This window comes from Stylophora pistillata, chromosome 3, assembly GCF_964205215.1.
Source record: "Stylophora pistillata chromosome 3, jaStyPist1.2, whole genome shotgun sequence".
Classification (NCBI taxonomy): Eukaryota; Metazoa; Cnidaria; class Anthozoa; order Scleractinia; family Pocilloporidae; genus Stylophora; species Stylophora pistillata.
The window spans coordinates 9,673,580-9,685,069 of NC_142521.1; the positions used below are offsets into that span (position 1 = coordinate 9,673,580).

Sequence of the window (11,490 nt, forward strand, 5' to 3'; positions counted from 1 at the left end):
TGAAATTAACTTTCAATTATGTCAAGAAAGCTTGTTATTCATTCATGGATACTCATGACCAAAAACCAATGCCTAAATACCTGAATGGTGTTGTAAGTAAAAATAGCTAAATTATCAACAATAAAGCCGAGTTTACTTAACAGCTGTTATTCGCTCTGTTTGTCTAACCCGTATCACCGTGTTCTGCGGCGTTGTCGAGGTTGGAATACAGCTCGGTGAGATGCTATTTCGATTTTCAATAATTACAAGGTGAGGAAGCTTTTGACATTTCTTCCCAAAATAACAAGAGCTGGCTGGTTATTTTTACGAAGGATACATTTTGGTACAGGGACAGAACCGGCCTCTAAAGTTTACTCAGCAAACAACAATCTTGTTTTCACTTGTAAAAAAAAACAGAACAAGCAAATAACATATTATTTCCTCGACCAATTCGACGAAGGAACAATATCCGAATAGATTGAATTAGGATGAGTTCACAGACAAAACCTACTATAATCCAAGTGTACAATTGTCGCATTTAGGCATAATTTCTCCGGCTGTGTAACCGAATCCATTTTCTCAACCAACTGAATCGGTTAAACTTCACAAGTTTGCCACATTAAATGTCGAAATAGTGTTGACTAACATTACTAAATCAATGCTATCCAGAAAGACTAGCTATATTTTTCAGCTTATCAAACAAGAAGGAAGTTTTTTCCATCATGAGCAGCTGCTTTGTTTTATTCATGAATAATTCATACATTTTGTTGCTCATTTGGTTCTAAGGCCCTATCGTGTTCGTCAGGTAAATCATAAAATGCCTCAGCTCTCATGTTGTAGTTTGTTACACGGCATCTCATGTCAATGCTGAAAACTCTAAGTGTCATGTATAGTTTGTTTTGAATTTTTCTTTGTCGATGGTGACTGAATTAGAAACAAAAGAGAAAATTGGAAGGATTCCTTGTGCAATTCAAATCAGTAAATTGCAAATAAAGACATACGGACTGACTAAAATTGTATACGAACGTCAGTCCTCATTCCCGCCATGGCGGTTAAAAAATCGCAGCGACCATGAACTGCTTGAAAGCCATGATTCATGGTCGGAGCCTAAAACCGAGGGAAATTCTTCTTGTCTCCAGCCTCCGCCCGGCCTAACCATGGTAATTCATGGTAATTCTAAGCAACGTAAGCTCTACACATGCAAAACTACTGTTTGATACTGAGGTGAACAATTATTATGAACCCTCATAAGTTTACTGACAATTTTTACGCAGATAGAAAATGGCAGATGTTGTTTTCATGAAGAGATCAACGGCTCTTGATAAAAATTCCAAAGCTCTCTTTACCAGTCGTGTATTTGATAGAGTCCTATCTCTAGAAACCAGAGGAGAACTCAGACAGTTGGTAAACTTATCATGGCGACCAACTCTCACAAATGTCTTGCATAGTAGCTTATTTACCACCAGCCTCCTCTTTGCCGGGAGATTAGGCGAACAACAGCTAGCAGCAACAGTTTTATCTACGTCCTTTATTGGAGTTACCGGAACATTTCTTGGATCAGGTTTAATCACTGCTTTGGAAGTTTTATGTACGCAGGCGTTTCGAAACAGAAGTTACCGACTTGTGGGGATAACGTTTCAGAGAGGGGTGTGGCTGCTGGGGATTTCTGTTCTGTTTGTCTGGGCCATTTGGACAAATGCAAAACCGCTGCTGTTGATAATCAAACAGAAAAGAGAGGTAGTCAGGTAATGTAATGTGTTACTGAAGAGTCGTCTTACTGTATTTCTTACACAAATTTCAAAGCTAGTTTTCAATGTAAACATTGCGAATTTAAACTTTAAACGCTCTACAAGATCGATTGTATACATGGACAGCTATTCAGTCCCAGAGATTCTGTGTCGTAAATACCGAAACCCAAGTTATCACACCGGCCAACCAGAAAAAAGGAAAGTGGCGTTAAGAGCCAATAAAAAATCATAGTGAAGCGACAAAAAGGGGTTAAGCGCGGGAAAACACGGCGTCTAAGTCGGGAATTGGTTTTAGTTTCGTCTCTGATTAGTTAATAATAATAATAATAATAATAATAATAATAGTGATGATAATAATAATAATAATAATAATAATAATAATAATCGAATATTTATCCAAGATAACCCTTCAGTACCAAGTACTGTTATTAACGGGGTCCTGCTGTTAAAAAAAATATTTAACATAATTATAAAATAAAGAAGAATAAACAAAATTATTTAAAGAAGACATGCCCTAGATTAAAACCGTTGAAAACTACAATAAAAAAGCACAACTAAAAATCGTTCAGAGCTTTCCTAAATAAAACTTTGGAATTAATGTTTCTCAAACGTAATGGCAATGAATTAAAAAGCGAAGCACCTAAGAAATAAAAAGAGAGCGGCACGAGTTTTCTGGACCAATCACAGAGCAAAGTAAAACAAACACAAAGCAATCCCTGTAAATACGCGACATTCATTAAACACTGCTCCACAAAAAATTACCGATTCATTATTGGAAAGTTTACACTCGTCTTCAGTGACATGAAGTCGCCGTTATTTTGGTGATAAGTCGCTGAGGAACAGACTAGTCATATTAAAGGAAATTTCACTATTCCTTTGTTTCAGACTCTCGCAACTGTTTGTCTTCGTTTGGTTTCCAGCTGTGGCAGTGAGTATTACTTATTTTATTTATCCACATCCTTTCGCGACGCCCCCTTTATTGATGGCAATAATCATCATTGAAAGCTAGCCGTGTTATGCTGCTACCTCCGAATTTTGATTGGTCCGCAGGTTATGGTATATGAATAAAGGCTGACAGTTTCTAAAGAAACTGTTTGGCGTCGGTGGGGCCAACGAAATATATCAACATATATAAATATATCACTATATATATAAATATATCAATACATCAACAAAGTTGAAATGGTAAATTGGCCACCGTTATGATTATAAAAGCTGACGTTTCGAGCGTTAGCCCTTCGTCGGAGCGAATAGAGGAATTGTGGGTTGTGTGTGCTTTTAAAGGCAGAAAATGGAGCTACGTTATTGGTGGGAACATGGCAACGAGAAAAACATGAATAAATTCGTGGAATGAAATTCTTAACGTGAGATGGATGCGAAGACGAATATAACAAGTAATTATGCGAGTCTGTAGGTTTGTAATACACACTAGTGCATAAACCGTTACCTTCAATTGAATTCCATTCCTTTTTCTCAGTTTCTAAGACTTCAGCGTTTATGTCGTGATGACTCTGATTTCCACCACAAATTAGAGTCAATGTGCCAGTTCTTCGATAAACGTGGTTACCCTGTTTCAATCGTTCAAGCGGGTTACCACCGCGCTCAACTTATTGATCGACATTCAGCACTACAAACGTCGCATAAGGAAGATTCGACCGCATTCCATTCACTCTCACGTTTCACCCTCACAACCACTCAGTTAAATCCATCATTCTTAAAAACTTTAAATTACTTCAAAACGATCCAGAGACAAGCACTATCTTTTCGCAGCCTCCGCTCATTTCATTCAAACGCAACAAAAACATAGGCAATTTTTTGGTCAGAAGTTCTTTTCAGACCAATGACCAACCAGGCACTTTTAAATGCGCTCGTGCACGATGCAAAACGTGTCCTTTCATTTACAACACTGATAAAATATCGGGACCTAAACGATCCATTAAGATCACCGATCACTTCCCGTGCACCTCCGCCAATGTAATCTATTGCATAACTTGCACTTATTGCAAAAAGATATACATCGGCGAAACAGGCAGAAGACTAGGTGACCCATTCCGAGAACACCTTCGAGACGTGGAGAGGAATGACAAGGACACATCGAAACCAGTCGCTAGACATTTTAATTTACCTAATCATTCTAAGCAACATATGGCAATCTGCGATCTTTCCTGGCACTTAGGTAGCACGGTAAGCCGTAAAAATCTTGAATAAAAGCTCATCTTTCAAACCGGCAGTCTAAATCACACAGGGATCAACGAACTCTTTTCATTCCACTAATTTATTCATGTTTTTCTCGTTTCCATGTTCCCACCAGTAACGTAGCTCCATTTTCTACCTTTAAAAGCACACACAACCCACAATTCCTCTATTCGCTCCGACGAAGGGCTAACGCTCGAAACGTCAGCTTTTGTAATCGTTACGGTGGCCAATTTACCATTTCAACTTTGTTGATACATCCAAATTATTAAGTGGCAAGGAGATTGTTTGTTACCAACTCTGCTCAGCGAACCTCGATGGTTACTTAACAGGTCAAATCCAACACGTGCTCATGGATTAGTAACTGATAGTGATGATATTTCAAATTTTCAAGACACCAAATCTTAAGGCGCTTAGCTGCTTCACGGTAATTTTCATACAGAAGATCTTTTCTTAAAAAAGGGAGGAGAACATGACCATTATCATTTGCGAAAGTAATGAAATAGACGACTAAAGTACGACTTTAAAATAACGGTTTATTCGTTTATTTTCAGGCAGATTTTGCGTTCGCTTTGATTCAGAGATATCTCCAGATACAGGTGAGCTAGAATAGGTGGAACCAAATTTTTTTGAAACTAACTTTTTTTTCTATTAGAGAGCACCACCTTCCCGTCATTTCACCGTGTTTTTCTCTTTAATTTTTGCAGGGTGTTTTCAAGCCCATGATTTACATCGTTTCTATGGCAAATATTTTGCACCTTGGGATCAACTTTTTCTTGATTCATGGATTGAAAATTGGTTTCCTGTAAGCCTTAACATTAATCATGGTCTCATGGTGGAGATTCTTTCTCCCACAGGTCTTAAATATCTGGTACTACATTCTTTTTTAGGGGCGTGGCCCTGGCATCAAGCCTGACACATTGTCTGTTTCTTGGTCTCTCCTCATTTCTTTACCTCTTTTGCTCAAAGCTTTACCAGAGAACCTGGCCGTCAGAAGGTAGGAAAGCGACTATCGTAATGGTATATCAACTGTTGTGAAATTCTCCGAGTAATTAACATTAGTTTTACTTGCGATCTGTTATCAATGTTATTATAAAAGGTAAAAGAGGACCTGCGGAATAATAACTTGTCTGTAGACTGTTCTTTAGGGCCCATATTAATTATCTGTGGACAAAATGGGGTATTTTATCGCGATAGAATTATACACTCCGGCCTAGGCCTAGCCACAAGTTGCCGATGATTCCCAAAAAAGTTGCCGATAAAAGTGTCTAAAAGTTGCCAAAAAGTTGCTATTTTTTTCAAAAAGTTGCTGAAAAGCTGCTGAATTTCCAAAAAGTTGCCGAAAAGTTGCCAAAATTTTTCTGCTTTTCGTACCTTTTTGGGTGTTAAAGATAAAAAATTCGCACATTGCTTCTTATCAAAACTTTATTTGTCAAAGTCCAATGATAATATCAGAGGTTCTTTCCATTTCACTTGATCAACAAATAGTCTGTAATTGTCCGCCATCTTGAAAAACGTGCAACGTGATACCGCTGAGCTCGTGATAAGGCATCACAAAAATCAACCCATGGGGGGCCCTAATTATTGTATTTTAGAATAAATTGAATAAATGTCTATCGAAAACTGACTAATGTGGCTCAAAACGTGAAGAAAGTGGCTTCAAAAGACCTCAAAAAGCCCAAAGTTGCCGAAAATTCTAAAAGCTGCCAAAATTCTAAAAAGTTGCCGAAAATCTCAAAAGTTGCCGAAAAGTTGCCGAGCAACTTGTGGCTAAGCCTACTCCGGCCTGTAAAGAATCTTGACAGACTAGAAGGCCCACTAAATTAAAAGGATCGACGCAAAAAATTTGTGTAAGGAAAGAATTTAACTGGTCCAATGATATGACTACCGTGAGTGTAATTGCAAGATTTCTCTTCAGTGAAAATTGTTTCGTTTGCGTTATCAAAGAATTACTCAAAAAGGGTTCTAAAGTCCATTAAATTCACATGAAGACACCAAGATAATTTCATTCGAATTTCTACATCCTTGTAACTCCAAACTTTTGATTATTGACAAGGCTGGACCAGAGAAAGCCTGCAGCACTGGGGTCAGTTCATCATGTTGGCTGCACCAGGTATACTTATGCTATGTAATGAATGGTGGAGCTTTGTTGTGGGGATTTTTCTTATGGGTGAGTATTTATCTTCAGTGTACGAAAAGCACAGAATTCCTATTCTTCCATATCAAAATGCTCGGATCTGGTCGCTTCTGGTTGTTATAGTAGCGAAGTTGCCCAATTCGATCTGCCAGTTTACAACTGTACACCTTGTTTCTGAAGTGGTCAAATGATACAGTGCAAAAGGTAACAAAATTTGACTATTAATTCCTCCCTTAGCGATTAAAAAAAAAAAAAAACAAAACAAAAAACTAGGAAGTTTATCGAGTGTTTCTTAAATTTTGATGGTGAAAAAAAGGAATGAACCGGTCACAGAGAGTGTATGGTTTCTCAATTGTTTCCACCAGGAGAAAAAAAAATTCCGTTTCTGAAATTCATAGGACAATCGCCCGTGAAATGTTGTTCTCAACGGAAATTCTAAGAATGTTTTTATTTTACCTGTAGTGAGTTTCTTGCAATAAATTGACCTTAATAACGCAGAAGTCCCTTGCCTAATTCATAACTTGAAGAAATAGATCCGTTTTCAACTGAGTGAGGAAAGTCATCCATGATTTCTTTGGTTTTGCAAAACTTCGCTCCGTAATTAGTCCAGAAACCCTCCCCCCCCGCCCGGCACACCTTCTCAGTGAATCAATCACTTCGTTTTGGGTCTTCCAAACCCAACTGAAAATTGCTCTATTGGTCATCGCATTAAACGTGTCTTTCAGGAACGCTTGGGCAAAAGCAACTGGCGGTCCATGGTATATTGATGCAGTTTACAAGTTTTGTGTATATGGTGAGTATGTTCAAATTTATGTAGTGATAATCACGGACAAAATGTTACTGTTCCATGATCATGTTTTATCTAAAAATACCTAAATTTCGATGCCAAAATGGGAGAAAAATATTTCTTCAGAACGGCGTCCTTTAATGAAGAAAGCCTACAGTCAGGATTTTAACTCGTGGAAAAATCGCGACTTTCCATGACAATAACATAAGGAAGCTGTTGCCTGTGTTTCGCTATGAAATAATTAAGTGTTCTCAATTGTCTGGGATTTTCTTAGGAGTCTGTCTACGAGAGTACCAAGTAGGCGTTATACACGCTATCTTACCAATTTGTCTCAAAGTTTCACCAATAGTTAGGTTCAAAAGATTATTAAAAATTCCAGAGTAGTTTGGGCTCCCGATTAATCTCTGGGATATGAGAGCTCTAGCATCAAGGACAAAAGCGTAAAACTTTGTTGAAAACTGCTCTTCCAAAGCATGTCTTTCAAACTCATGAATGCGGATTAGCAGTGTTATACCGTAGGTCCTGTTTATTATGTTTAGTCCAGTAGTTAAGTATTGTAATGAAAGTTGTGTAAATAGTTGTGTGCAATGCAATAAAGAAAGAATGTCTCTCAAACTCATGGAATGCAGTGGATTTTCATCTTCTTTAGTGGTCCTTAGGTTGTTACAATCCCTTGCAATCAGACACTCAGAGGCGGGGTAATTCGATACTTTAGCTGTCCATCTAGAGTGGTTTAAAAGTCTTCTTGGGCCATGTTTAATTTGTTAACACAGGGGTAATCGTTTATTTTAGATTGCTGTAGGTTTTTCGTTAGCTGTTACTGATCGAGTCAGGAAGGAATTACGGAGAGGTGACCACACCAGAGCAAAACACGTTGCAAAAGTTTCTCTTGTGGCAGTTAGTAAGTATCCTAAATTTTGTTGGTATATCAGATGGATCATTGGAAGACGCGAAGATTTAATAGGTAGTGCTCTGGACTCCAGTCCTTGGGCTCGGTCAAGACACTTTACTCTCACAGTGCCTATCTCCACGCAGGAGTAGGAATGGGTACCAGCGAATTATCAGGGAAGCCTGATGAAATGCTGGGGGGGGGAGTAAACCTTGTGATAGACTGGCATCCTATCTAGGGGGGAGCAGTAATACTCCTAGACACTTTGCGCTATGGAAACCGAGATGATGAACACAATGAACACAATGGTCGACCAGAGAGCCGAGTCCGGGAATTAGAATTTTTGCGTCATCTTTTTTTTCCAGGCTGCTTTTCCTTTGTAATGTTGGTGTTTTTCAATGGTCTAAACGAACATCTCGGGAAAGCCTTCACAGACGACAGGTTTGTATTTTGCTATTAAGTTTTTCTCTGCCTTGACAATCACAGTCAAGTCGAATCGGTTAAATGTAACTGTAAACTGAAAATATTTCCTATTGGAATTAGAGTTTGAATGTGAAATTTATATCTAAGTTAACTTCTAACGATCTATCTAAGTTAACTTCAACTGGTCATGGAGCTATGTTTTCCAATATTTTTCTTTGTATTTTAACAAAACATCTGTACATCGTTTGGCTTTCAGGCTTATCGCAAGTTTTGTCAGAAAAGTCACTCCAGCTATGACAGGATTTTCATTTTTCCAAAGTCTACAAGTAAGGGAAACAAAGCAGAACGCCTGCATGCTGGGCGGAATTGTGCCGGAGAATTATTTGTCGATCGGTCAATTAGTCAGACTGTTCATTAGTTTCTCGATCTCTCTGTGTCTGTATGCCAGTCCATCCGCTTGGTTGCCGTCTGTGTGGCTGTCTGCTAATCCGTCCATGTAGTCTTTCGGAGTGTCTGTTTGTCTGTACGTATATGTCATTCACGTCATTAATCATTCAGTAGGATTCGTCGGTGTGACAGCTGGAGCGTTTGTCTGGGAAAGACTTTTTATTTAATTTTGTTTTCAGGTCATATGTTGTGGCATCATTCGAGGTATCGGTCGTGTAAAGCTCGCTGTTTTCTTAAACTTCTTTTTCCACTTCTTTGTTTCCGTGCCTTTGGGATCATGTTTCGCCTTCTACGTCTTTAAAGAAGAAGTTGAAGGTAAGTTTGACCTGTCACACTCAATCAAGAATGTATAATGATCCCACAATCTTTAGTTTCTCCCCAAATTTTGTCGCTTTTTTTTTTCGCTCTTGATCCGGTAGGTTTCTGGTGGGGTCTTACGACAGGACTCAGTCTACAGGTAAGCTTTACAAAGTCAGCTTAGATAGATTAAATTAACCAAGAACAGTATATATTCACAGCAGCGTCAAATGGCGTCATAAGTGTCATGATAAACGAAAATTTTAAATATATCTGGGTAAGAAGCAAGGAAGTAGAGGAAAGATGTAGACAGAAAGAAGAATGATTTACCAAAAGCTGACATTTATAACGATGTAGAATGCTGCCAATATTTTCTCTTCAATTGTCCCATTCCAAAATTAATGGAATATTCAATTTGACATAAACTGAACTAAAAGAGATGTTGTCGCCCCGTGGAAACTCTGATCATAATAATGATTTTCTTTCCTCCCAGTGTCTCCTCTTCATTGGTTTAATCTGGAGGATAGATTGGGAATTATATGTTAGGAAGGTAAGCGGAAATTAAAATCATTTATACCTCTGTCTACGAACATTTAATATATATCCAGTCACCTCAACCACCTCCCTATATCATCATTGCGCATAAAATTGATCTGTACTATTCCCGCTTCTATGCAATTTCAGGGGCTCACCTCTTTCCCAGGACTTTTACCTTGAAAATTGGTAATAGCCCTGGGAACGAGATTATTCAAAGGCGCATTTTGTATTGTCTCTTTTCAGGTCCGTCGCAGTTTGACTCGACAACTACCTAAGGCACCTCTCGGTCGGAACACTGGAACTGAACAAGAAGATGAAGAGAGTAAGCTTGTTCTTTTAGAGCCAAGTGCAATATGTATCGATATTCGTTGTCCTCTAGCCTTAAACCCATAAGAGTGACTGCTATCTATTGCCTGCTGCATTCTGTCAGTATGCCCGCTTAATCTAAAATTATAGCTATGAGAATAAAGGAAATGATCACCAACATGACAAGCTCTTGATTTTTAAACACATTCTCCCTACTAATACCATAGGAAATGTACAAAGAACAGTGTGGACAACCTCGTTCCTAGGGCCTTTTCCCGCTCCACCCCCAACTAACCCCCAACTTAGAGAAAAGGCCCTGGGAACGAGGCTGCAGTATGGTGACTGTGCATTTTAAATATAGCGCGTGAGTGCTTAATCCTCCTCGCTTTGTGGCTAGGTATATCTCCACTCTTTCACAACTGCCGCGCTTATTTGAAGGTTTTCTTCCATAAAGAGGCGACTTCCTGTAACTCTGATTGAACACTAGATTCTCAGAGCTAAAATCATCAGAAATCTAAGGCAAACAATGCGCAGATTTGACATCTATATCATAGATGGAAGTGAAAGGGTTAGGAGTGCGAAGGAAAGAGACTGATTATTTTTTACTTGCTTATATTTTTCAAATTCCATTATGTCTCAGATCTCATTGTTACCTGGCTCTCCAGAACCTCGTCGCTATTTTCAGTCAACACCAACAGCTTAAGAGAATTCAGTAATCCATCAAACCCTGTCATGTCCTGGATCTACCGCTCGTCGTCGCTTCTCAGTCTCAATACCATTCCGCTTAGGGCCATGAACACGGACCAAGAGCTAGTCCTTCTCGAGGATGGGCCTTTCCGACACGATTGCTCAGTCGTATCCAAGACACGTATTAGCGTCCATGGAAACAAGCTGACGTCAAAGGAGAAGTGCAGGTTAATCCTGTCTAGACTGGTATGGTTGGTGTTGGCGGTTTTTGTGTTGCTGACCGCCATAGTTGTGCGAGTTAGAATCCCAGCACCAGAAGAACAGGAACAGGAAATGCTGAGGGATTCCAGTCTCACGGAGTTATTGATAAATTCAACGAGAAGCTAAGTCGAAACGACAAATTATGGCAATTTACCGCCAAATACCGTGTCGTTACGTTGAGCAGAGACCCGTCCATTCTAGTTACTTGAAACTTTTTCATTTTTTTCTATTAAACACAACCTCCCATAAGACTGACCAGACCCTCACTAGCCGGTTGACTCGACCATTCAAATGTTCTGTGGTCTTTGATAAAAGGCTTAAGTTAAACTCAACTTTCCTGACACTGTAACCGAACATGCGGAAAATTTTCAAATAAACGTGCTTTTAACGCCACGAACGTGTTGTGCCTCTTACCTCTAGTTGACATTTTTTTTTTTTTACGTTTTATTCTTCCTAAATTGGACATTGTCTTCATTCATACAGTCTTGTCACTTTTCACATCTTTAACTTACATATAACGCGTTACGGTTACTCTATGGTGAGCAAGGCCCATTACGAAGTTTATACATAACACCCGTCTTGCATACTGCTAAGATCGGCAAAGTCGATTCGTCATGGTTTGTAAAGAATAAGAAAGATTTTAAATTCTGAGCTCGGAAAAGAAATGTAGAAAGATGTTTTTTCGTCTTGTCACGAGCGTGGGACAGAAAAAATTCTGAGTACCCATGAGGAATCGAACCTTAGACCTTCGGATTCCGCACTCTGATGCTCTACCTGTGGCACAGTGGTAGAGTGCTCT

The 11,490-nt window shown here is 39.0% G+C and overlaps 1 protein-coding gene and 1 long non-coding RNA gene across 2 annotated transcripts; one reads left to right on the forward strand and one right to left on the reverse strand.

Annotated features, from left to right (window-relative positions):
- The first annotated feature begins 152 nt into the window (after positions 1-152).
- Positions 153-11,084, forward strand: LOC111322191 (multidrug and toxin extrusion protein 2). Its single transcript, XM_022925255.2, has 16 exons — positions 153-249; positions 1,254-1,724; positions 2,613-2,655; positions 4,475-4,519; positions 4,628-4,725; positions 4,811-4,917; positions 5,977-6,090; positions 6,783-6,850; positions 7,637-7,745; positions 8,099-8,174; positions 8,413-8,482; positions 8,783-8,918; positions 9,023-9,060; positions 9,394-9,450; positions 9,681-9,759; positions 10,384-11,084. The coding sequence occupies exons 2-16, from the start codon at positions 1,261-1,263 to the stop codon at positions 10,815-10,817; spliced, it is 1,938 nt and encodes a 645-aa protein (XP_022780990.2). The 5' UTR covers positions 153-249; positions 1,254-1,260; the 3' UTR covers positions 10,818-11,084.
- LOC148734435 (uncharacterized) lies at positions 9,255-10,536 on the reverse strand. Its single transcript, XR_015998757.1, has 2 exons — positions 10,397-10,536; positions 9,255-9,416 (listed from the first exon to the last, which is right to left on the reverse strand). It is a non-coding gene; the product is annotated as an uncharacterized LOC148734435 (long non-coding RNA).
- Positions 11,085-11,490: the final 406 nt, after the last annotated feature.